At 36.3% G+C, this 27,675-nt stretch overlaps 1 protein-coding gene across 1 annotated transcript; it reads left to right on the top strand.

Moving 5' to 3' along the window:
• Positions 1 to 7,864: 7,864 nt before the first annotated feature.
• LOC131977003 (potassium-transporting ATPase alpha chain 1) lies at positions 7,865 to 27,359 on the top strand. The gene is made up of 22 exons (XM_059340250.1): positions 7,865 to 7,885; positions 8,045 to 8,104; positions 10,146 to 10,349; positions 11,255 to 11,368; positions 11,468 to 11,602; positions 12,372 to 12,489; positions 12,569 to 12,837; positions 15,274 to 15,352; positions 16,440 to 16,559; positions 16,746 to 16,855; positions 17,421 to 17,555; positions 17,702 to 17,894; positions 18,634 to 18,809; positions 18,903 to 19,039; positions 20,509 to 20,659; positions 20,978 to 21,146; positions 21,991 to 22,145; positions 22,954 to 23,077; positions 25,362 to 25,507; positions 26,068 to 26,201; positions 26,371 to 26,472; positions 27,143 to 27,359. The coding sequence occupies exons 1-22, from the start codon at positions 7,865 to 7,867 to the stop codon at positions 27,243 to 27,245; spliced, it is 2,955 nt and encodes a 984-aa protein (XP_059196233.1). The 3' UTR covers positions 27,246 to 27,359.
• The last annotated feature ends 316 nt before the right edge of the window (positions 27,360 to 27,675 follow it).

Here is a 27,675-nt window from a genome sequence, read left to right as displayed (position 1 = left end):
AGAAATTTAGCCAGCTCACCTGACAATCCTCTGTTACAGCTCTGTTGTGAAACTTAAATGTCGTCCGGGCCCTCAGTGTATTTGTTTGGATATTGCACTCATTTCTAATACAACTCATGCAAACCTAGCTTGCTAAAGAAAGAAATAAAAAGCAATCCGACGTTAATGCAGGTAACGTGTCTAAGTGTCTATGTAATTCAAGCAGTGGCTGTTCTACAGTTTAACTTCACTTTATTACAACAAAGTCTGGACCAAGTCTACTTTCCCTGAACCCGTTTTTATAACCTAACAGGTTTAATAAAAAATGTAGGTTGATTCTTCCAGAAGTCGCCTCCTTTCGAACTGCTGATTTGTCACAAACTTCTGCCTTGATAAACAACCTGTAGAGATATTACGGGAGACACAGATTTTTCAATGTCCATATAAAATATATATCTTTTTAGAATCTTATTTTAAATAGGGCAGAGGAAGTTTAAGCAGATGGAGTGAATGTATTTAGAGTACCAATAGTTTAACAACAATATTAGCACATGAGCATTATAGCAAAGCAGCTTGCATGATTAAATCTATCAATTCACAGATAGTGAATTACGCATGCATAGATAGTGACCCACAGACGTCCACAGAGACAACAGAGACAGAATAACAGATTATTTTAACAAGGGGCCACTGCCCCTGTGAAGAAGCCCTTGGTCCCTGCTGTGGCCCCTGGGTCAAATTAATAATAACATGATCAATTTATAAATATGAACAACGGAACAATTCTTGCCTATTTTTTGTTCAAACAATATCTCATATATATGTATATCTCATATATACATCTCATGTATAAAAAAACATAATTCTCACTGTACTGCACTTTCAAAATAAAAAAATGTAATTGTCCACAAAAATGAAAAATGTCATTGTTGTACAAAAATAATTGTTATTGTTTGCAAGTCTCGTTTCAATCAAAGTATTTGTATCTTCCAACCTAAATGAGATTTTTAAATGAGATCAAATAGGTTTTGAATGCTTAATTGTAATCTTTCCAGTTTTTTTATGTGCCCCTCAGATTAAACACTGTAACCCCCACAGTAAAATTGGTCTAGAACTGCCACTGAATTCAAGTGAACTAATTCAACTACAGAGGCCAGGGATATATATGTTGGTCCTTCTATCTATCTCTCTTGTTACCCCATCATCCCTCGGTTCTCTGCCTCCTCACCAGTCCCTCCAGTTATATAAGACAAGTTATATAATATAATACATATAAAGACAGTTATATCCTGTGGCTATTCCAACATACAAAGTGATTATGTACATTCACTGAGTGAATATTTAGAAAATAAAACATATATTTCTCGCTAGAAATGTGATCAAAATCCATTTTTATGCAGAAACTAAGTCAAAATATAGATTTTTTTCACTAAAAATGAGAGAACTGTCCGCCATGTTTTTTGTTCTGACCGCCGGGACCTTGAAAGTCACGTGACTTGGAACAAACCAATAGCCACGGGATATGACTTAATTATGATTAACTTGCATTGTAGCGAAATCCGTGTCAGTTTCACGGATTTTGAGTTAAGCGAATCCGTGGCTATTTCACAGATTCCTGTGAGACCAGGTTCCTCCAGTAATGTGTAATTACAGCTGATAAAATCCAACTGCAGTATACAGTATAGAACAATATTGACTCTCTTAAACACCACTTATCTTACCTGCATCTTATTTACCCAGCATGCAACTTGTTCTGGGCAGGAACAGTTAAGGGACAGGGTGACCTTAGCTCCATTTTTAACGTATTTCTCTTCAATACAGGATTCTATGATGTTATAGAATTCAAAATCACCCTGTTTTCAATTAGAGGAGTTATGTTCCTGAGTTGTGCAGTCAGTGATTTGCTTTAATAGTCTAGTGTTAAAATTAATTGGCTGGATGTGTGTTGTTGGGTGGGATCGCTTTTACATGGATTATTACCGATTAATTATATTTTATGACAGTCACCATCTGCCATTGTATCTGCAATCGTGTGCCTTTTTTAACCTCTAAGTGTAATGGTCCTTTGTTAGAAGTTCTTGATATTTAGAAAGGCCTGCTGACGCATATCTGATAATGACCCAACCAAGCACGGGTTAGTGCTGGGCCTGAATGTCACTCAACAATTGTGTTCTTGATATACTTGATAAACTATATAGCTCAAACTCAAATTACCTGGGGGCCACTGGAGGCAGAATCAAAATGACAGAAAAAAATACAAAAAATTACTAAAAAAAACAAACACAAAATGACCAAAAAAAGACACTAAATTATGAAAAAAAGACACAAAACGACTGAAAAAAACACTAAATTACTTTAAAAATACATAAAATGACCAACAAATTCACAATTACCAAAAAAAGACACAGAATTATTAAAAAAAGACACAAAATTATTAAAAGACACAATTATCAAAAAAGACACACAATTACTAAAAGACACAAAATTACTAAAAAAAAAAGACAAAATTATTTAAAAAAAAAGACAAAATTATTTAAAAAAAAGACATAATTACCTAAAAAAGGACAGAATTAGGCTACCAAAACAGACACAAAATATATTTTTTAAAAAGACAAAATTACCAAAAAGACACAATTACCAAAAAAAGTAAAGTGCCATTCATATAAAATTCATTCATTCATATATAATATAAAACTAACATTAAACTTTCATATCAAGGTGGGGGCCACAAAATATCTTCACGAGAGCCGCAATTGGCCCGCGGGCCGCGAGTTTGAGACCCCTGATGTAGGTCGTTTTTTCTGGTTTCTGTAATCCAAACCCCCATAAGCAAAATTCTGAATTTAGCAGTAGAACCCTACACTGTAAAAAATAATCTGTTTAATTTACAGTAAAATACCGGCAGCTCCGGTTGCCAGAATTTCACCGTAATAAATAAAGTGAATGGTTTTCTGCTGTAAATTTTAATATCACCAAAACTGTAATCTAGACTGAATATTCCTGCTATTTTTATGGTGATTGTGTTATTCATAAACACATCATGGTATTTCTCTATTAACTTTACATGAAAATGTTATATTTTAACAGCAAAACGGTGTTTCTTCCAGTTTGACAGAAAAAAGGAAAAAAATTTGGTGCTATTCTTTTTAATTAACGGCAATTAAAAGTGTCTAATACAGTGCTTTACAATTTTTCATTTTACACCCCATTTCTGATGTATTTGACAGTGTTTTACTGTTATTTCTACAAACATTTTTACAGTGTATGTCACTATAATCTGTTGACAAAGTGACAAATGAGGTGCACACCCCTGCAGGGAGGAGTGTATTAATCATATATGTCAGACAGGAGGAGTTTGTTGTCATCAGAGTGAACACACAGCCAGCCACTGTACCACTTAACCTGCAAGAGGAGGAGGAAAACCAACCACAGTGGACATGCTGACACCATTAACTTGCCTCTGTGGTTGCTGCTACCTGTTGTAGCACTGCTGTGAGCTGCGATTGACAGCAGGTGTGACTGCTGATTAACTCCAGCTGCAGGCTATTTTCTGCCTGATGCCTTCTCTCTTTGAATTTGGTTTTGTGAGGCTGCAGGGCATCCCTGACTATCAGTGACGCAGCTATCAGGCTGTGAAATGATGAGTTCTTCTCTCATCATAAGAATGTTCAAATGAAAGTATACTAATGCTAAAATACTTGTCTCAAATGTTAGGTATATGTATTAATGTCAATTTGTGAGAGAGATTTTGTTTCCAGAATGAATGTAAATAAATTAACAAGAAAAAACAGCTGCATAAGATTTTCGTTTTTTTGTAATTCCTATTTCCTATTTTTATACATTTATGGCTCTAAAAAAAAACTGCAGGATATTTTGAGGAGAACTTTTAACCTAATGTCCACAATGGCATTGTCTATGCAAAAATGCAAAAAAAGAGTAGTGCCCAGACGTGGGAACGAAAATCACTTTCTAGACACTTTTTCCTGGTTCACCTTATGGCCTATAAGACATAGTTACATATTTGGCAGTAGAAATAATGGCCAAATTCCTCTGGACTGGTAAATCCAGTTATTGTCAGTTAATGCTTGCTGTATCAAGGCACTCAATCCATTTTTCAGCTCCAAAATGACTCGATAGCCAATAGCAGACTGTAATGCAACCAGAGGTGGAATATAACTAAGTACATTTACTCAAGTACTGTACTTAAGTACAATTTTGAGGTATTTGTATTTTACTTGAGTATTTTTATTTTATGTAACTTTATACTTATACTCCACTACATTTTGAGGTAAATATTGTACTTTTTGCTCCACTACATTTAGTTGACAGCTTTAGTTACTTTACAGGTTGAGATATAACATAAAATATAAGATCAATTTAAAGTGATTAGACATATTTTTAATTAAACCTCATAACAGTATTTTAAGTAGATACAATGAGTCCTGTCTTTACTAAATTAAAACACTGGTTACATAAAAGGCACATTACAAATAATGTAATAATATATTTAGAATATATAAAACAATCTGAGTGGGTTCATTCTGCATAATGAGTACTTTTACTTTTGATACTTTAAGTACATTTTGATGCTGATACTTTTGTACTTTTACTTGAGTAAGTTTTGAATGCAGGACTTTTACTGTAGTGGAGTCATTTCACAGTGTGGTATTAGTACTTTTACTTAAGTAAGAGATCTGAATACTTCCCCCAACACTGAATGCAACATGTAATAGTGCAGTGCAAAGTCAGATAGACTGGTAGGAATGACATTGGCTTATTTTAACCTTCACTGTTCCTCTGCTCTTTACTCCAATCAGTTTATCAGGAAAAGAAACGTGCAGAGAGTAGATAAGAGATACCACCTTGGCTGATGATATGAGAGTATTTGTATGTATGTGTGTCTGACCTGCCTAGGGGTGACATTGTTGCTACTTAAGGTACCATTTTACGCAGGTAGTCTCATTAAAGTGCCTGTTCAAACATATATGTGTGTATGTGTCCCAAGGTGTTTGTGCGCATGTGCATATGAAAAGGGGAGTTGTCACGTATAAAAGACTTTTACAGAAAATCTTTCCTGTTTCTGACCATTGTGTGTGTGTGGGAGAGAGAGGGAGAAACAAGGTGTGTGTTTGGGACTGGACCCTAACTGAAAGCCAAAATTTCGGGGACCAAGAAGAAGGATCGAGTGGTCTGGACCTCCATCGATTTAGGAGAGCAGTCCCCCATCACACCTGCAACCATGAGTAAAAAGGTAGGAGACCCTGCAGGTTCACTAATCACCATCATCTTGCTTATCACTGTTTGGGCTTTCAGCTAGACTGGACCTTATAGTCTTAGGCTTAGGACCAGATTTGAGAAGAAAGGGGACACTAGAATTTGTCCACATACTCTCTATCACCATAGGTTTCAATTTTTGGTACACTCAAAAAAATAACTTGTTCCCAGAACGAAATAAAATTATGGAAATAATTTCCACCTAAATAAAATGCTTTAATTTAGCGAGAAACAGTTTTGTTGAGTAAACAAAATGTAAATATGTTGGGTCAACATGATGTATTTGCGTTACTGTTACTTAATTACCAGGGGTCAGTCCAACAAGATTTGTAAGGGTAATTGTAACATACGAACATAATTTTCTTGGGCCATTTAAACGTGTATGACCTTATTAAGAGTTACTTTATTTAATAGGGTTGTTACAACTACTTTTTAAAATAGTGAAGTACATAAATTAATTGTGCTGAGCCAACAAAACAAAGTTAGGTTGAAGTGGTTTAGCCTAAAAGATGACCTTTATCATATGAAAATGAACATAATAGTAATTATTCAGGAAATAAATAATTTTTAAACAGAGTATTATATTCAGCAATTTAATTAGGTTGTTTTAACATAAAGTATTCTAGTAAATTTTAAAGTGTTGCATTTTATGCTAAAACTACATGTTTTAAAACTGTTCAACCACAAAACATAATTTTATTTAGTAGAAGCTGCATGTTAGACTAAGGAGAAGGTAACAGACACCCAGTTTGCTTTTTTTGAGTGTAGGAGCCACTTCATCAAGATTGCGGATCGGAGATGGCACCCATATAAAGTCTATGAGAAACAATAAATCTTCCAAGCCACTTAGAAGGTCAATCTTGGTGTCAAAATATACATTTTCTGGGTCAAGGAATCATTTAAAGCTATTGAGAACATCACTAGATGACTCACTGTAAATAATGTGTTGATCAAGATCTGACATGAGATGAAAGCGTTCCCTTGATATATTTTTTTAGCAGTGTACATGGCAGCTAATCCTCACTCTCCCGTGAACATTGATTCCAAACATTTTCAGCTCAGGATTCCCTGCTGCAGCACTTGAAGACCTACCAGTCTGGGTGAAAATTAACATTTCTATTTGATCAAATAGTCATCTAGTGATATTCTCAATAGCTTTAAATGATTCCTGGACCCAGAAAATGTAGATTTTGACACCAAGATTGACCTTCCAAGTGGCTTGGAAGATATAGCATTTCTCATAGACTTTATATGGCTGCCATCTCCGATCCGCAATCTTGATGAAGTGGCTCCTACCAATAATTGAAACCTATGGTGATAGAGAGTATGGGGAAAAAAATTGGTGCTTTTGTCCGACGTGTCCCCTTTATTTGGCTAAGCCGCCTGACTATTACTATTATATTACTTTTTACTTTTTCTTTCACACAATATCTAATTTATATATATTATATCACATTTTAAGTGTATTAAGTATAGTTTTTGATATAGAGGTTATTATACTTCCAGTTAGTTACTGAAGGTCATTCTGTTATTGTTAGTGAATCATTCAACTTAGTCAGTTAAATTCATTCTTATTAATAAATGTGTCACCATTCGCTTTGTCTCTGGAGATATCATTTTAGTTCAAGTTTTACAAATATCTACTTCAGTGACCAAACCTCTACTTTTTATTGGTGTTATTACCAAGGTTATTATAGTTAATGAAAACTAACGAAAACTAACGAAATAACGAAAACTAGAATTGAAAAAACATTTTTGTTAACTGAAATAAAAATAAAAACTAGATTTTTTTTTAAAACGTGACTAACTGAAACTGTATTGTGTGGTTACAGAACTAACTAAAACTAACTAAAATTATAGTGGAAATGTCCTTAGTTTTCGTCTTTGTCAACTTTTTTCATATGTAAACCTTTTTGGTTGATATGAAATCTATTTCATCTATCTGGTTTTATTACTTAATAAACTTATTGGGGCTGAGATGGATCAGACAAAGGAAATAAAGGAAACATTAATTGTGACCTTCTTGAATCTGGACCCAACAAATACACCATTAAAAAAAAACTAAAACTAACACTAAAACTAATAAAAGCTAAACTAAAACTAAGCATTTTCCAAATAATAAAAACAAATTAAAACAAGCAAACTCACTCTAAAAACTAATTAAAACTCACTGAATTTGAAAACAAAAATTGACAACGAAATTAAAACTAAAACTGATGAAAAATCCAAAACTATTATAACCTTGGTTATTACATGTAAATAAAGGAAATACTGTGGCCTATTATGTACTCCAGGGTATGAAGTGTCTATATGTGTTTATTTACTAAAAAAAACGAATGTGTATGCAAATGTGTTTCTTACAAATATTTTAATTTCATGAGCTGTTAATACCTTTAAAAAGCACACAGCGGACATGGAAACATGCTACATTTGGTTTCCATATCACCAATAATGTCACCTCCCACTGAACAGATTGATTTCCTGCATGAATGTGTGCACATTAATCTTTTAAGCTTTCCACATTTAGGACACGTACGACATGTTTGAGATGGATGGAGAAATGGATAATAAAAAGAAGAAAAAGATGAAGAAGAAGGATAAACTGGAGGGCATGAAGAAAGAAATGGATATAGTAAGTAAAGACAGAAGCTTCAGAGCAGCAAAGTGGTGAAAATATGTCTGTCCACTTATAACCAGCCAGCTATGAATAAATCACCCTGGTTCACTTTGAACTGCCCTTTAAAAGTTTCAGTTATTCTGAATGAATGTTGCGATCTGTCTCCCCCTGCAGGACGACCACGAGATTACAATCGAGGAACTAGAATCGAGGTACAACACTAATGTCACCAAGGTAAGATAGCTCCTCCTTAATGACCTTCTCTCTTTAACCCATAAGAACCCAGACCCATTCATCTAAAAGTAAAAATTATGGGGGATATACCACAGACCAAGTGAACCACATAGAACACATTTATGATGTTTTAATTATTTTTTTTTAAATCTACCCCTAAATGTCAAAGATCTGTGATATGGCATACACTACTGGTCAAAAGTTTTAGAACTCACCAACTTTTCCAGAATTTAATTGAAAATGATGCAGTTTAATGTCTCAGTGTACTCTGAAATTAATGCACATTTGCAACATTTAAAATTCTTTATTGAGCATGATAGTGTTTTGAAAGTAAGAAAAAAGATTCACAATCACATTTTATGTTGGACTAAAGGACTAAAAAAAGACACAAAATGACCAAAAACAGACACAAAATGACAAAAAAAGACACCAAAAGACACAAAATGACTAAAAAAAGAAACAAAATGAGCAAAAAAAGACACAAAATGACTTACAAAGACATGAAAAGAATTCAAAAATGGACAAAATATCCCAAGACTCCATAGAGTTAAGTTGTTAACCCATTTCTTGTTCCCTGAAAAAGGCCTACTTGTATAATTCTGAAATGTACATTATCTTTCAGTTTTGGTTAAGCTTACCTTTTTTTATTTACCTCTGGCAGTTCACCACTTACCTTTGTACCCTTTCAAGCTGTTCATTTGACTTGAACTGCTTGAATTTCAATAAAAACTGGAAAAATTGGGGTATTCTAAAACTTTTGACCGGTAGTGTATATGTTAGATTGGACGTATGATATATCTTATTTTAAAATAAATAAAGGAGACACCTTTTCTGCTCACAGAAACACAAATTTGCCTTTTTCTTTGCATCTCCACAACATATATCGAACTTGTGACAGGATAGGATGGGATTATTTTTTGTTTATATTTGGTCAAATGTACTTAAATTAGAATTAGAATTGTTAAATGGGTTTAAACTTAGCCGAGTAACACAAAAAAGCTTTTTGAAATTAGCTACTACAGTCACACAGTGACACAGTCTTGCTAAGGGATTTAATGAGTTAAGGTGAAGCATAAAGCTGAATATGGGAGATTCTAGAAGATTTAAAGTGTCACTGTGGGTTCTTATGGGTTAAAGACTCTTTTGTTAGTGATTTTTTTCTCTTCATCTACACTACTGGTCAAAAGTTTTAGAACACCCCAATTTTTCCAGTTTTTTATTGAAATTCAAGCAGTTCAAGTCAAATGAACAGCTTGAAAGGGTACAAAGGTAAGTGGTGAACTGCCAGAGGTAAATAAAAAAAGGTAAGCTTAACCAAAACTGGAAAATAATGTACATTTCAGAATTATACAAGTAGGCCTTTTTCAGGGAACAAGAAGTGGGTTAACAACTTAACTCTATGGAGTCTTGGGCTATTTTGTCCATTTTTGAATTATTTTCATGTCTTTGTCATTTTGTGTCTTTTTTTGGTCATTTTGTGTCTTTTTTTGGTCATTTTGTGTCTTTTTTTAGTCATTTTGTGTCTTTTGGTGTCTTTTTTTTTATCATTTTGTGTCTTTTTTTGGTCATTTTGTGTCCTTTTTTTTGTCATTTTATGTCTTTTGGTGTCTTTTTTTGTCATTTTGTGTCTTTTTTTGGTCATTTTGGTGTCTTTTTTTGTCATTTTGTGTCTTTTGGTGTCTTTTTTGTCATTTTGTGTCTTTTTTGGTCATTTTGTGTCTTTTTTTTAGTCCTTTAGTCCAACATAAAATGTGGTTTTGAATCTTTTTTTTACTTTCAAAACACTATCATGCTCAATAAAGAATTTTAAATGTTGCAAATGTGCATTAATTTCAGAGTAGACTGAGACATTAAACTGCATCATTTTCAATTAAATTCTGGAAAAGTTGGTGTGTTCTAAAACTTTTGACCGGTAGTGTATATCCCACACCCTTCCCTTCCTCGTCCCTGTGTGTGGATAGAGACAATGATGTTTCCAAGCTTCTTTTCTTTCCCAGCTGTACTTATTTATTTAAACAGTTTTGCTGTTCTCTATTCACAGGGTATGACCACCACCTTTGCCCGTCAAGTCCTGGAGAGGGACGGTCCTAACGAGCTGAAGCCTCCCAAAGGAACTCCAGAGTATGTGAAGTTTGCCAGGCAGCTGGCTGGAGGGCTGCAGTGTCTGATGTGGGTCGCAGCTTGTATCTGCTTCATCGCCTTCGGTATTGAACTCGCGAGAGGGAACGTCACCTGCTTTGACAATGTGAGTTATATTTCCATTTAGAGTTTTTCTCCTTAAGTGCACTGTGGGGTTATGTTATTTTAGCTTATTTAAAAATCAAATTTATTTGGAAGATACAAATACTTTGATTGAAACAATGAGACTTACCAACAATAACTATTAGATAGATAGACAGATAGATAGATAGATAGATAGATAGATAGATAGATAGATAGATAGATAGATAGATAGATAGATAGATAGATAAAAAGATAGATAGATAGATAGATAGATAGATAGATAGATAGATAGATAGATAGATAGATAGATAGATAGATTATTTTATTCATCCCCGAAGGGAAATTTGGTTGTCACAGCAGTCCGGTATTCAAGTACAATAAAATACAATAGAATAAAATACTGAGGTAGCATAAATAAAAACAATAATAGAACAACAACAATAGAAAAAAACACAGAATAGAACAAGAACAAGGACACTTAAGAAGTTAAAAAAAAGCAGATCAGTTATTTATTATCATTATTATTATTATCATTATTTGTACGACAATGACATTTTTCTTTTTTGTGCACAATTACTTTTTTTATTTTGAAAGTGCAGTACAGTAAGAATGATCTTTTTTTATACACACAAGCTTTTATTGCACAACTCAACTAATATACAACATTCTGGTTCCTTCTGTGTACAATGAGATATTGTTTGAACAAAAAATAGGTAAGAATTGTTCCATCGTTCATAATTATAAATTGATCATTTTATTACTGATTACAGCAGGGGTTAAGGGCTTCTTCACAAGGGCAGTGGCCCCTGTTGGCCCCTGAATAGAACCGCCACTGATCTGTTGCTTATGTAGATTGTTTTGAGCAGGAGTTTATTACCTTATTACTTGTTACCTGTTTTTCTCGTCACATCTTCTTTATCCCTCCAGCTGTACTTGGCCATCACCCTCATTGCTGTTGTCGTGGTAACGGGCTGCTTTGGTTACTACCAAGAATTCAAGAGTACCAACATCATTGCCAGCTTCAAGAATTTGGTGCCGCAGGTAAGTTGCACATAAACACTATAAAAAGTGCAACTCCACTGTGCCTGTGTCTTTCTTTGTGTGCTCATTTTCTTTCTTTTTGGCAATCTCCGAAAACAGCAAGCCATCGTCATCCGTGATGGCCAAAAAAACCAGATCAACGCCTACCAGTTGGTGGTGGGGGATTTGGTGGAAATCAAAGGAGGGGACAGAGTTCCTGCTGACATTCGCATCATCACTAGTCAGGGCTGCAAGGTAAACCACACATATATAATATATACCATACATATATGGAATGATGCTAACCTGATGAAGCCATATGCTCCCGGGTCCAATCCATTATCAGATATCGTCCCTTAGTGCAGCTATTCTCAACCTTGGGGTCGGGACCCCAATTGGGATCGCGAGATGATTTCTGGGGGTCGCCAAATCATTTGTTTTAGTCTTTTTGGTCACTTAATGTATTTTTTTGTTCATTTTGTGTTTTTTTAGGTCATTTTGTGTCTTTTTTATGATTGTTTTGTGGTCAATTTGTGTCTTTTTTGGTAATTTGGTGTCCTTTTTTTGGTCATTTTGTGTCTTTTTTTGGTCATTTTGTGTCTTTTCTGGTCATTTTGTGTCTTTTTTGATCATTTTGTGCTCAATTTGTGTCTTTTTTGGTCATTTAGTTTACTTTTTTTGGTCATTTTGTGTCTTTTTTGATCATTTTGGGGTCAATTTGTGTCTTTTTTGGTAATTTTGTTTACTTTTTTTGGTCATTGTGTGTCTTTTTGGTCATTTTGTGTCTTTTCTGGTCATTTTGTGTCTTTTTTGATCATTTTGTGGTCAATTTGTGTCTTTTGTTTTCTTTTTTGGGTGATCTGAACTGTGAGTGTGAGACTGTGTTCAGTGAGCGGGGGTCGCGGACAACATGCATGTTAAATTGGGGGTCGCAATTCAAAAAGGTTGAGAACTACTGCCTTAGTGCCCCATTTCATCATGCGGACATATAATCAACCTTCTGTGTGTTCAATTTGTGTGCCAGGTGGACAACTCATCACTGACAGGCGAGTCTGAACCACAGACCAGGAGTCCAGAATATACTCATGAGAATCCACTGGAGACCAGAAACATTGCTTTCTTCTCTACAACCTGTCTGGAAGGTACAGCAGAGAACAGTTCATTTGTTTAGAATGTGTTGGTGAACATAAGAATAACCTGTCTTCTCTCATCTCCTCCCAGGTGTAGCTACAGGTGTGATCATTAACACAGGAGATCGTACTATCATTGGTCGGATTGCCAGCTTGGCGAGCGGCGTTGGGAATGAGAAGACACCCATTGCAATAGAAATCGAGCATTTTGTTGACATCATTGCCGGCCTCGCAATCTTTTTTGGATTTACCTTCTTTGTGGTTGCCATGTTCATCGGCTATGCCTTCCTGGAGGCCATGATCTTCTTCATGGCTATCGTGGTGGCTTATGTGCCAGAGGGGCTGCTGGCTACAGTCACTGTGAGTCAAAATGTGCAACAAATGTGCACTTCTTTAACCTCCTGAGACCCAAGCTTTTGTTTTGTATGTATCGTTAGTTTCTCCTACATATTTTGGATCAGTAGGACCTGATAAGTACAAAAAATAAGCATTGTCTTTGAACAGGAAGTAGATTTTTTTTTTTTAAAAAGGGTTAAATTCACTGTACAACACAATTAATTCAAAATTCAGTGTTTAAAACTGTTTATTTCCTTAGATTTACACCCTCTCATTTAAAGAACGATAGTAAAAGTCTATTCGTTCTCAAATGAGTACTTCCTGATTAGCAGTATCGTAGCTTGTTGCTATTGCTAAAAAATAGTCAAACTACAAACATTATTAAGCATAAATAAACAAGTTTTAACCATAAAATCTGATCAGCTTTTGTACCTGGTCCACTTTTTTTCTGGGGATAAGCTGCTGATTGACTTTACCAAGATGCTGCCATCTGATTTTTATACTGATTAATGTATTGACTACTGAGGACAACAGATCATAGTTACGCAAAATTAAGTATAAGGTCCAGCAAGCCTAAAATGAAATGTCCACATATGAGGACGCAGGGTCACAGGAGGATAGTACCACTGTTTTATGCATTTTCATTTAAAGGAGCTGTTTTTAAAATTCAGTCGCATTTAGTGTAAAAATGAGAAAAGCCCTCTCTAGCCGGTCGCAGTAGCCGGTCAGTGGCGACGGCACAAAGTGTCGTACCGAAGACAGGCTTCTGTTGTAGCCATCCAACAGCATCCGGCGTTCGTGTCTGCCCCTCAAAATCACCATCTTGTTTTTGTTGTTTGAATATGCCGGCTTCCCTCCTTTCTCCACTTTATCCCCACCTAGGGCTGGGCGATATGGCCCTAAAAGAATATCACGATATTTCAGGCTATTTTCGCGATAACGATATTCTTGACGATATTACCAAATACTTAAAAATATATAGAAAATATTATTTTTTTTTGTCTGTATAAATAAATAAAAATCTAAAATGTAGTGTGAAGTGCAAAAATCAAAAGTTGCCAAATACAAAAAAAAAAACTCTTGACTCTTGAACATGAGAAAATAATAAAAATTAACCATTTAGGGGTTCCGGGGGCATATTTTAATGACATTTTGTAAAGGAAAATAAAGGTTCTAGTATATTTTATTTAAGGCATCTTATTTTGACAGTCTTCTTGTAGGTTCTGTGGTGGATTCTGTTAACACACTGTGCTCTTATTTTGAAAGCAACATGTGTTTAGCAACAGAGAGTAAGTAGCTTTTTTGATTAAAACAACTTTAATTGTTAGCTAATGTTAGCTTGTGGCTAACGAACGGCATAATGCAGCAGTGTGTTTGGAGGGCAGCTCGGTATATTCAGTTGTGTAAGTGTCAACCTTACGCCACTACATCAAGAATAGGAATGTTGCCAATATCATGATATGCATTTTTTTTAACCATAAAAAAGATATACCGATATTATTGTGAACGATACGATATGGCACACCCCTATCTCCACCCAGTGTTGAGGAGGAGGACACGTTCCCGTCAGTTATTTGATTTTCTCAGTTGCATGTAAACTGGGACAAGGACAGAAGTCAGAGTTAGAGGCCAATATTCATTTTTAAGCGTAGCTCGATTAAACTGCATGTAAACGCACTGTTTGGTTTGTCCATTCAGGGCTACATGGTGGACTCCTTGTAAAGGGACCCGCTCCCTATGCACATGTAAAGAACTCATTCTAAGTGAACAAAAACACAACATTTCTTACTTTTAGGTGTTTATGCACCAATGAAAATACATACTTATCATTATTATATTACATTTATTTCCACCAACCATCATCAACAGCATCAGTTTCCAAATGTGTTCATTTGAATTTATCATAAACTGGAAAATATTTAACTATTCACAGTATTTATTTCCTTACAATTAAACAACTGTCAACGTTTAGGTTAGTGTGGTCACATTAGTTTAGCTATTTAGCCATTACTAATAGCCTTATAGCCATTACTTACAGTAAATACTAATAGTTAGCTTAGTGCTTAAGATGTACGTTCATTATTGAGCTTTTTTTTTATTTTTAACTTTAACTACTTTCCCTGCACTCTTAATTGCAACTTATTAAAACTAATTAAGTCAAATTACAGCTGACTCAACTAATGGATGAATAATAATTTTATTTTGCAATCAAGCTGTCAATTACATTTTCTAAATTTGTTGAGCTACATCACAGTATTTCAAAGTTCCCGCTGGAGTACTGCAAATGCACTAAAACCTACAAACTATTTCTTTTAACTTTTAAAAGTGGACTGTATGAATATTCATTTTGGATGATAGCACCAATGCAAAATCACATCCTGTGTTTAGTATGACTGTGGGGGATTTAGCTCATCATTTGTCCAGCAGGCTCTGTATTAAGCTCCGTGTCTCTGTTAACAGGTGTGTCTGTCTCTGACTGCTAAGCGACTGGCCAGGAAGAACTGCGTTGTGAAGAACCTGGAGGCTGTGGAGACTTTAGGTGAGTCCGGCTGAACATACTGTTCCTGATAGTTTTGTGAAGAAACGAAGATTTTACTTGAAAAGTAAATGGACCTGCACTTATAAAGCACTTTTCTAGTCGCTTTGCAACCACTCAAAGCGCTTTACAGTACAGACTACACTCATTCACCCTTTCACACACACACATTCATACTGGTGGCAGAGGCTACCCTAAACGGTCCCACCTGCCACCATTGGGAATTCATTCACACACCGATGAACACAGCATCGGGAGCAATTTGGGGTTCAGTATCTTGCTCAAGGATACTTCGACATGTAGGCTGCGACAGTCAAGGATCGAACCACCAACCCTTCGGTTGGGTGCCAACCAACTCTACCAACTGAGCCACAGCCACCCCGAAAAGCTTTCTGTGTACTAAGCTTTTCCACCATGTATGTATGTATCTATGTATGCATGCATGTATGTATGTATGTATGTATGTATGTATGTATGTATGTATGTATGTATGCATGTATGTATGTATGTATGTATGTATGTATGTATGTAGGTATGTATGCATGTATGTATGTATGTATGTATGTATGCATGCATGCATGCATACATGCAAATGTATGTATGCATGTATGTATGCATGAATGTATGTATGCATGCATGCATGCATGTATGTATGTATGTATGTATGCATGCATGCATGCAAATGTATGTATGTATGTATGTATGTATGTATGCATGCATGCAAATGTATGTATGTATGCATGCATGTATGTATGCATGTATGTATGTATGTATGTATGTATGCATGAATGCAAATGTATGTATGTATGTATGTATGTATGTATGTATGTGTGCATGCATGCAAAAGTATGTATGTATGCATGCATGTATGTATGTATGTATGTATGTATGTGTGCATGCATGCAAAAGTATGTATGTATGTATGCATGCATGTATGTATGCATGTATGTATGTATGTATGTATGTATGTATGCATGTATGCATGTATGTATGTATGTATGTATGTATGTATGTCTGTACGTATGTATGTATGTATGTATGTATGTATGTATGTATGTACAGTGTATAAAAGTAACCTTTGTGTGTTCAGGCTCCACTTCGGTAATCTGCTCTGATAAGACGGGCACCCTGACCCAGAACAGGATGACTGTAGCTCACCTTTGGTTCGACAACCAGATCCACGCTGCTGATACGACTGAAGATCAGTCAGGTAAACACACAGAATAAATTCCCTTTAGAAAATAAATCAATATTGTGGTCACAAGCAATATTATGATATATATGTTATACAGGCAATAGTAAGCTAACTTGAGGATTGTTATATCAACTGTTATGTGTATTTGACAGATGGTTAAATGGTATTTTACAGTTTTTGTGATCTTGTGATTCTCTTCAGGCAAAAGTTTTGACCAGTCATCAGAAACATGGCGTTCAGTAGCGAGAGTGGCTTCACTGTGTAACAGAGCTACATTCAGACCTGATCAAGAAGGCGTTCCTATTCCTAAGGTACAATTTTTGATTCTATATCATATCGTTAGCCTCATAGCATAATTGCCTAAGTCATTTTTTGGCCAAATTGTGACATCTGTCTAACTTTACTCTCCTACCACTGCTGCATCTTTCTGCCTTATTGCCTATGTTCTCAACCTATCAGAACACTTGTTAGAGTCCAAAATCACTTTCTGCCTTAGTCATCTCTGTGACTTAGACATTTTTGCGGCTACATACAAACCAAACTACATTATTTATATGTAAGAAAAAAATTGCCTTAGTCAGGGCATATTCTGCCTAAGACACTTTTATCTGTTATGAAATCGATGTGTTTAATTTTTTATGCAAACTTGTTCACACTTCTATTTGAACTTACTGTTACAATATCAATTAAAAATACCAATGGGCTTACTAAAAATTGTGTATTTTCTTGTTTCCCGAAAACGTTCAAATATGATTTAGGCAAATATGCTATGAGGCTAACGATATATTATTGCTTTAAATTAATTGTTTCTTTTTTGTTTTGTTCTAAGAAATGATTTTTTGTGTCTTCGTGTCTCATCTCTACCATGTCCCACAGAGGACCGTGGTAGGAGATGCGTCAGAAACAGCTCTGCTGAAGTTCACTGAACTCACTATAGGCAACGTAGTGGACTACCGTAATCGCTTCAAGAAAGTGGTAGAAGTGCCCTTCAACTCCACCAACAAGTTCCAAGTGAGAGCCGTCTTTATATCATTCTCCATCAGTTGTAAACCAAAATGAACTCTATGATTATGAGTTGCTACTGTACGATAATCCTGTGATTCACGGTGGAACTTAAAGCTCTGATTAACTTTATTCAACCTCCCTTCTCTCTCCAGCTGTCTGTCCATGAACTGGATGATCCTCTGGACCTACGCTACCTGTTGGTGATGAAGGGAGCGCCAGAGCGGATCTTAGAGCGCTGCTCCACCATTCTGATAAAAGGCCAAGAACTGCCTCTGGATGAGCAGTGGAGCGAAGCCTTTCAGACAGCATATATGGACCTGGGAGGACTGGGAGAGAGAGTTCTGGGTAAGATCAGACTTCTTATTACCCTGATGGGACCTAATCATCTGGCTTGCTATATTTAGGAATTATTTCCCCTTTTACCTCCAGTATATTATATGTGGCATGTAAAAGTCCAAAGCCTTTACTCTTTACCTTTATTACAAAGTCAATATATGATCAGTAGTATTTGTAGTGGCAAGCGTAAATCTTAATTCTAAAGCCACTCAATTTATTAGCAGTAGGCAGGTACAGCTGGCTTGACTCGTATGTTACTGTTCCTTAATTACTCACAAACCACCACCATCTTTGCAGAATCCAGGTATTCCATTAATACACGTCAATCCAAGCTTCTCTTGGTTTTCCACAATGGTCCACAAACATCAGGAAGTAACTGAAACATCTAAAAGAACGGCAACGTCTGAAATGACGGTCAAAAAAACTTTTTTCTCTGTACCTATTAGCACTCTGCTAATCCACGCTTTTACCTTTTTACCAAAACCTTCAGAACAACAATGCGCATGTGCAGCGCCTACTTCAGGTGCTGTGGTAAATTTCAACTACACAATAAAAGGCAATAAACCAATATAAAACACGCTGTAATCTACAGTAAAAATCTCAACTGTCTTTAACATAATATTGGCTCCTACAGTATTTCTACAATTTATTTTTTAGCTAATTTAGCAAATGTATTAGTAAATAGAGATCTTCTATGATACACAATAGGAATTAACTATCTGTTGTTTCTTTTTTTTCACCCTCCCAGGTTTCTGCCATGTCTATCTGAATGAGAAGGAGTTTCCCCGAGGGTATCGATTCGACTCTGACGAGATGAATTTCACCACAACAGGATTGTGCTTTGCTGGTCTCATCTCAATGATTGACCCCCCGAGAGCCACCGTACCTGATGCAGTGATGAAGTGTCGTACTGCTGGTATCAGGGTGTGTTCACATTGCCCCATATACACCTAAACTACGACTTTTTTGTTTATTTCCCTGTCTCATAACTTTTTAAATTATATCTTTGAACTTCAGGTTGTAATGGTGACTGGGGACCATCCGATTACAGCAAAGGCCATAGCAGCTAATGTGGGTATCATATCAGAAGGCAGCGAAACAGTGGAAGATATTGCTGAGAGGAAGCGCATACCAGTCGAACAAGTCAACAAGAGGTACCGGCATAACTGCTGTCCACACTTTAAACTAGCTCATCAGTACAGAATCCTACATCATTGTCTTATGCTACCTATACACCAGAAGACTTTGAAAAGATTTGGAAAGACTCCTGCAAGACTCTCAACTCACACCTGCTCACATCTAAAGACAAGTGTTGAGAGTTTTTAGTCCCAGCCTAGTCTCACACTGAGATTCTACAAAGACTGTCAATCTTGCAGGATCACTATTTACAAGACTGCAACTAGATTTCCTTTAGCATTTTTTATCTACCATGCAATTTTTGTGTGTACAGTGGTTTGTGTTGAAAAAACAAAAAAAAACAAAAAGAAGAGAAGACGCCACAAAATGTCCCTCACAAAGCTGAAAAAGGATTTCTCTTTTTCTGACATGAAAAGTTGACTATTTTACAGTAAAATAGATATAAGGAAGAATAAAGGAAAGGAAACTGTAGAAAAGAATTCATGATATACATTTATGTCCTATCTAATTATAATTCGTTTAATTGAATAATTATACTTATCAGCTCTATCAACTTTCATTTAGTTAATCACACATTCATCATCAATTATTTATTACTTATTTATTCATACATTTTAACTGGGGCTGCTTACTGTTCTCTGGCGTTCGTGTCTGCCCCTCAAAATCACCATCTTGTTTTTGTTGTTTGAAAATGCCAGCTTCCCTCCTTTCTCCACTTGTATATTATGACGTAATAGGTCAACCGGAAAGGGCGCCGTATTAACCCGCTGAAACGACGCATATCCCCACCTAGGGCTGGGCGATATGGCCCTAAAAGAATATCACGATATTTCAGGCTATTTTTGCGATAACGATATTCTTGACGATATAACCAAATACTACAGTATTTCTACAATTCATTTTTTAGCTAATTTAGCAAATTTATTAGTAAATAGAGATCTTCTATGATACAGAAAGGAATTAACTATCTGTCGTTTCTTTTTTTTTCACCCTGTATTTTAACTGGGTCTGCTTACTGTTCTCTTTACTAAGAAACAGCGCCCCCAAAATTCCGCTTGTGGCCGTAAATATATTACATCTCTATATTTGTATTTAGGATTGAGTTTACTAACATTATTGTGATGTAACTTTTTCCTGTCGAAGTGGTTTTACTGCCGGTCTGGAACGGCTCATCTATTGGTTGTTGATTGTGTTCCGTCACTGCGACTTGCGATAATATCAAACATGTTTGATATGATCGCAAACCCAAGACTAGGAAAAGACTGATAAGAAACAGCACCGATTACTACCTTACACTTAACGATGGGGATGACGGGAGCGCTGTGACTCCAGTAAGACTCCTAGATTTACTAAAGACTTTCAGTTTTTAGTCTGGGACTGTGAAAATAGTTTGGTGTAAGCCCAGCATTATAAAGATTCAAACCAGATTCATGTGTGTATCTTTGTCTAATTATTGTGTCTCTGTCACTGTGTTGGTTGTGTGCAGGGATGCCCGAGCCTGTGTGATCAGTGGTGGTCAGCTGAAAGAGATGAGCAGTGATGAGCTGGACGAAGCCCTGCGAGACCATCCGGAGATGGTGTTTGCAAGAACATCCCCTCAGCAGAAACTGATTATTGTGGAAAGCTGTCAGCGTCTGGTAAATACACAAAAACATGCAGAAAGAAAACACATTTGTCGTGTGCAAAACAAAGAAAAAGTTCAGCCTTTTTGCACGAAATAAACTAGAATTTTTTCTATTCTACAAACACAAGATGCCAATACATATAATTCAAACAATTATCAAAATCAGCACTATAAAATTAATACAATTTTCCAGAGATTTCTCCTGAGATGAGTGTGTATGAAGAACAACAGGAGAAGATGTTTGTTTGGATGTATTCATATTCAGTCGTGTGTATGTTCAGATTATATTTTGAAGCTTGAGTCAGATGTTTGCATCTTTCATTCCCTCCAGGGATCGATCGTGGCCGTGACAGGTGATGGTGTGAACGACTCTCCGGCTCTTAAGAAGGCTGATATCGGTATCGCCATGGGGATCGCTGGGTCAGATGCTGCCAAAAACGCTGCAGACATGATCCTGCTGGACGACAACTTTGCTTCTATTGTCACTGGAGTGGAGCAGGGTGAGAAATTCTTTGTTTTGTCAAAAACAAATTAAGAAAAAAACCTAAGGTTCACAGTCAGAGAGATGGCTCATTGTCTTTATTTGACCAAAAAACTCTCTGTTCATGTGATGGTCATAAATGGGGGGAGACATAACTTCTGTCTCTGTTTTTTGTATGTCTCAGTTCCCCGTATCTCACCTGTGTTATTTTGAATAGTTAAAGTCCTTAACAGTAGAACCTGGTCTCACAGGAATCCGTGAAATAGCCACGGATTCGCTTAACTCAAAATCCGTGGAATAGCCACGGAATCACTCAAATTTCCGTGAAACTGACACGGATTTCTCTACAATGCAAGTTAATGACAGTCATATCCCGTGGCTATTCCATGGATGTTTGTTCCTATTGGTTTGTGTCAAGGTCACGTGACTTTCAAGGTCCCAGCGGTCAGAACAAAAAACATGGAGGACAGTTCTCTCATTTTTAGTGAAAAATCAATATTTTGACTTAGTTTCTGCATAAAAATGGATTTTGATCACATTTCTAGTGAGAAATATATGTTTTATTTTCTAAATCTTCACTCAGTGAATGTACATAATCACTTTGTATGTTGGAATAGCCACGGGATATGACTGTCATTAACTTGCATTGTAGCCAAATCCGTGTCAGTTTCACGGAAATTTGAGTGATTCCGTGGTTATTCCACGGATTTTGAGTTCAGCAAATCCGTGGCTATTTCTCGGACTCCTGTGAGACCAGGTTGTAACAGTAGCAGCCCCTAAAACTCAAGAGCGCTTTATCTAAATATACTAAACAATGAACAGTAAGCTTTTTTATTGAGTTGTGTGTATGTGTTTGTGTGCAGGCCGTCTTATCTTTGACAACTTGAAGAAGTCTATTGCCTACACACTAACCAAGAACATTCCTGAGCTGACTCCATATCTGATCTACATCACCGTCAGCGTGCCTCTTCCTCTGGGCTGCATCACTATCCTCTTCATCGAACTGGCCACTGACATTGTGAGTAATTACGACATTAGTACCATTTCTGCCAGGAAGCTAATTTCTTAACAGCGGCTATTTATTTTCAGCATTGTTGTCTAATAGCTGACCAGCTTCTCCTGAGAGTGCCAAGAGCTCGGCTGAAGCTCAGAGGGATTGATTGATTGATTGATTTTATTTGACCATTCTTGATATAAAAAAAATATGAAACAGCAACCTGTGTCATACGAAATATAAATAGATAAAAAATAGTCAGGGATGACACAATAAAGCCATAAGGCTTATTTCCATTGTGGAACGAGCTTTTGCCATCGCAGCTCCAAAACTGTGGAAGGAATTGCCTCCTCACTGTCTCATTTTAAATCTCTTCTTAAAACCCACCCCTTCTCGTTGGCTTTTAACACCACGTAGAGTGTTGATTTTATGTTGATTTTATGATTTTTATTTTTATTTTTGTTTTTATTTTTATTTTTTTATTTTTTGTTTTTATTGTATTCATGCATATTTTATTTTGTGCGGGCAGTACATTTTACATTTTATTTTATTTATTTTTATCCCATTTTTAATTTATTTTATCTTATTGCATCTTACTGTTCTATTGTTTACTACATCTCTTTGTATTGTGTTATGTATTTATTGTTTGTGCAGCACTTTGCTAAAATTGTGCTATATAAATAAAGGGGATCGGATTGGATTGGATAATATTTGATCACACTTTACCGTTACCTGTACACTTGATTTAGAATCACCACCTTATCCTTCACATTGTACCACATTGTCTGCTGTACAATGATGTATTGTTTGTTATTTCCCGTTCCTCCTGTAGTTCCCCTCTGTCTCTCTGGCTTATGAGAAAGCAGAGAGTGACATCATGCACCTGAAGCCCAGGAACCCTCGTCGTGATCGTCTGGTGAACGAAGCCCTGGCTGTCTACTCTTATTTCCAGATAGGTGAGACTGCACGTGTGTTTGTGTGTGTCTTACACACAAAACTGATAAACCTAAAAGTTAGCTGAAGGTATCTCCAATTCTATGAATGCATGCATAGCTCACTAAGGCTGAGCCACATACAATGCATGTCAGGGGTGTCAAACTCAAATACACAGTGGGCCAAAATTTAAAACTTGGACAAAGTCGCGGGCCAACATTGATATTTATTGAAAAAATGGACCTAAACAAGTTCAAACTAAATGGAACAAGCAAAGCTTGATATAACTTAATATTGCAAACATGCAAAATCGAATATCAAATAAAACAAACAAACACATCAATGGCATTCATTTCTTCAATAAAATTAAAATAAAAATCGTATGTCCCTTTATTTTATATGCGGCCTTCTTTAAATTTAAATTTAACAGTAATCTTTTTCCACAGGCTAAAAATAAATGTAAGAAAAAAATAACAATAATAAACCAAACTAGAAAATTTCCTCTGGGGGAAATTTTGAAAGGGCCACGGGGGCTACTGCCGGTGTGTGTACACTATGATGAGATTCTTCAGAGATTTCAAACAATTAATACTAGTAATGTTATGATACTATTCCTCTTCAAGTATTTATTTATACAGCAACCTATGCCCTTTAACCTTAAAATGTGTGAGTGAAACATTTGTATCTGGAGGAGTGTGCGCGCTTATGCGCGCATATGTGTGTGTGTGTGTGTGTGTGTGTGTGTGTGTGTGTGTGTGCGTGCGTGTATCTTTAACTGTTATTACATTAAATGACCAGTGTGTGTGTGTGCGTGCTTGGAACTTTAACTGTTATTACATTAAATGACCAGTGTGTGTGTGTGTGTGTGTGCGTGTGTGTGTGTGTGTGCGTGCGTGTATCTGTAACTGTAATCACATCAAAACATCAAAGCGGGGGGCGACCAATCAGAGCAGAGCAATCAACGGAATTAACAGCTGTGGAATCTTCTGGCAGAGTGAAAGCAGCCAGAGGTGGGCAGAGTGAAATTTCTGGCCTCGAACAGAAAGCATTTTTGGCAAAACCATAATACCTATCATTGATCCGACTTCACTTTGAGCGTCCTGAGTTCTTCCTGAACCTCTACATATGTTTTTTTTTTTAAGAAAAATGAAAAAATAGCTTTGTTAGAGCGATCTAAAAAAACAGTTAAATCTCACTTTTTCCGAAATCTTCCTGCGTTTTTAATATGGGACCCAATGAGGCTGTTGGTGGTTTTGGTGGCGCATCTTTGCGTCGTACGCCCAAATTATAACTCTGACAGCTTTACCAGAGGATTGTGAGTGAGAAGACAAATTTTCCTACGTTTCTATGTATAAATTATTTCTGTAGAGTGGAATTTGCGGCCTGGAGTGCAGTTTTCAAATTTATTTCTTGACAGTTTTACCTCTCCCTCTACACTCTGAGCGATGACATCACACACTCTGACACGAACATTCCGTGCAATACACACCCATTATAATCTCAGAATTTCTCCAAAAATGATCATGGTCATTGAACAGGGATTGATAAAAAACTATATGACCTATCGAAACGCAAAGTAATACACCAATACACAAGACTTGTGTCTACTGTTTAAAGTTTAAATGGAGTCTCTAGGTGGAATTATGCCGGGGAAGTAGACGTCTGAAAATCTTCAATTAATGTTCTTTTTTGCTCATTTTCTTTTGGCCGTCCCATTCATTTCAATGCAAAATTTTGGGCGTCGCGAAAAATTCATATTCCGTAGAGAAAAGTAATAGCACACCGATCCCGATCAAACCGCACGTTTTGATATATAATTTGTCCTGCAACTCGAAGAGTTGCAGGACTAGTAGCGGGACGAAATTGCGTCCGGAAGAGGAATAAGAAGAAATCCACAGTATAACAGTAGTGCTCGGGGCGAAGCCACTACTGAGCACTGGTCCCTACAGCTATTGCTGTATGGGACCAGTGCTCGGTGCGATTGCCCCGAGGCCCTAATGACTAATAATAATATCCTTCAATGAATGTGCAACCATTCAAGCCTTGGACTAGCAAGAAAAAGTGCATAAAGACAACTTTAACTGTTGCTCAGTTTGCTCCACACTGATCTACTGTGTTCAAGCCAAAACACCAGCAGAGCATTCTGGGATTTGTAGTATCATTTGCGCTGTATAATAATAATTTGGTATTGCCTTTCGGGGCCAAATATAAATATACTGATGCATGTGAAAGGCGTCACACAGCCATCGAGATGGATTCATACACTGCTAAGAAAGTACTGACCCACTTTCACTTGTTTTTTTCTAGGAGCCATCCAGTCTTTTGCAGGTTTTACAGATTATTTCACAGCCATGGCACAGGAGGGCTGGTTCCCACTGATGTGTGTCGGCCTGCGCTCTCAGTGGGAGGATGTTCATCTTCAAGACTTACAGGACAACTATGGACAAGAATGGGTAAGTATACACCTGAGATCCTACCTCTGGGCACATTTTATCATGTGTTTATCATAGAGGAAGCTCACAAATGATGGGTAGAGGAGGTGATGGCACACCTTAAATTAGAACATCTTAGATTTACTTTGAACGTGAGTTTTCATCTGCTCCAACATAATTGGCAGCTTTTGTCACTGGAGTGGAGCAGGGTGAGACCGGGAGGAGAAGAAATTCTTTGTTTTGTCAAAAAAAAGAAGAAAAAAACCTAAGGTTCACAGTCAGGGAGATGGCTCATTGTCTTTATATGACCAAAAAACTTGATTTTTATTATTTTGAACGTGAGTTTTCATCTGCTCCAACATAATTGGCAGCTTTTGACCCCCCCCGTATTTTTTTATTTTTATTTCTTTATTACTACTATTATTTTACTATTTATTATTATTATTATTATTATTTTGGAATTAATGAATATTAAAAACACTTTGATTATTATTATCATAGAGATAGTCATTAGGTCAAAAGAGGATTTGTGTATCAACATGGTAACCAAATACCTTGTCCTTGATGTGTTCTGCTTCCAGACCTTCAGTCAGAGGTTGTACCAGGAGTACACATGCTACACTGTATTTTTCGTCAGCATAGAGATCTGTCAGATCTCAGATGTGCTGATCAGGAAAACTCGACGTCTGTCTGTGTTCCAGCAAGGCTTCTTCAGGTCTGTGAAGACCCATATCTAACACGTGTTATTTGGTGTCAGTACATAAAACTCTGCAAGGTCTTTTACAATTAGTTTCACATGGAAACAGTTAAACTGGAACCAATCTGCTTGTGTTAGACTCCATCTGGGTGTTTGGTTATTTAATATTGTGTTTATTTGTATGCAGGAACCGTGTCCTGGTTTCTGCTATAGTTTTCCAGCTCTGCCTGGGTAATCTGCTGTGTTACTGCCCTGGAATGCCCAATATCTTCAATTTCATGCCCATCAGGTAAAGACACACAGTGGTATCTGAAATCAAAGCTCACACTGGACGAATAGAGAAAGTGGTTTGCATTTTGTGAGTTCTGAGAATATACACTACCGGTCAAAAGTTTTAGAACACCCCAATTTTCCAGTTTTTTATTGAAATTCAAGCATTCACGTCAAAAGAACAGCTTGAAAGGGTACAAAGGTAAGTGGTGAACTGCCAGAGGTAAATAAAAAAAGGTAAGCTTAACCAAAACTGGAAAATAATGTACATTTCAGAATTATACAAGTAGGCCTTTTTCAGGGAACAAGAAATGGGTTAACAACTTAACTCTATGGAGTCTTGGGCTATTTTGTCCATTTTTGAATTATTTTCATGTCTTTGTAAGTCATTTTGTGTCTTTTTTTAGTCCTTTAGTCCAACATAAAAAACGATTTTGAATCTTTTTTTTACCTTCAAAACACTATCATGCTCAATAAAGAATTTTAAATGTTGCAAATGTGCATTCATTTCAGAGTACACTGAGACATTAAACTGCATCATTTCCAATTAAATTCTGGAGAAGTTGGTGTGTTCTAAAACTTTTGACCAGTAGTGTACATTTTAATTAAAACACTAGGTAGAAAGTCATTTTTTCTTCTACTTTTTTCCCATATTTATTTCGGACTGATGTCACATGTTTTCTTTACAGAGTCCAGTGGTGGTTTGTTCCTGTTCCATACGGTATTTTAATCTTTGTCTATGATGAGATCAGGAAGTTGGGAGTCAGAAGATATCCAGGAAGTAAGCAATGACTGTTTATACTTTTTTTTTTTTTTTAACCATCTGTCTATTATCATTAGCACCTCTGCATTTATTCAGCATGCATTAATCTTTGGCTTGTAATCTCTCAGGCTGGTGGGATCAGGAGTTATACTACTGAGACCAGAGAGGCTCATTCATTCATTCATCCATCCTCATGAAAGCATCATTCACGCTGCAGACCCAGAGGATCTTACCCAATTCAACTTACATCTCTATTACTTTGTGATCTATGTATTTATAGCTTCAATTGTCTTTTAATATTAACATCATATTAATATTCTGTCTAAGTCATTAAAAAGAAAATAATTACTGAAAGTCATCAATGGATAATTCACAGATTTGTTGTGTTCCAGCTCTTTGACTGTGTTTGTACTAATAAAGAATTTTAAGACTGATGACCTTAAATCATGACAAAAGTAG

The sequence above is a fragment of the Centropristis striata genome, chromosome 8 (genome assembly GCF_030273125.1).
Source record: "Centropristis striata isolate RG_2023a ecotype Rhode Island chromosome 8, C.striata_1.0, whole genome shotgun sequence".
NCBI classification, from domain to species: Eukaryota; Metazoa; Chordata; class Actinopteri; order Perciformes; family Serranidae; genus Centropristis; species Centropristis striata.
Note: the sequence above shows the minus strand (reverse complement) of the source record. Positions and strands in the feature narration are given on the sequence as shown.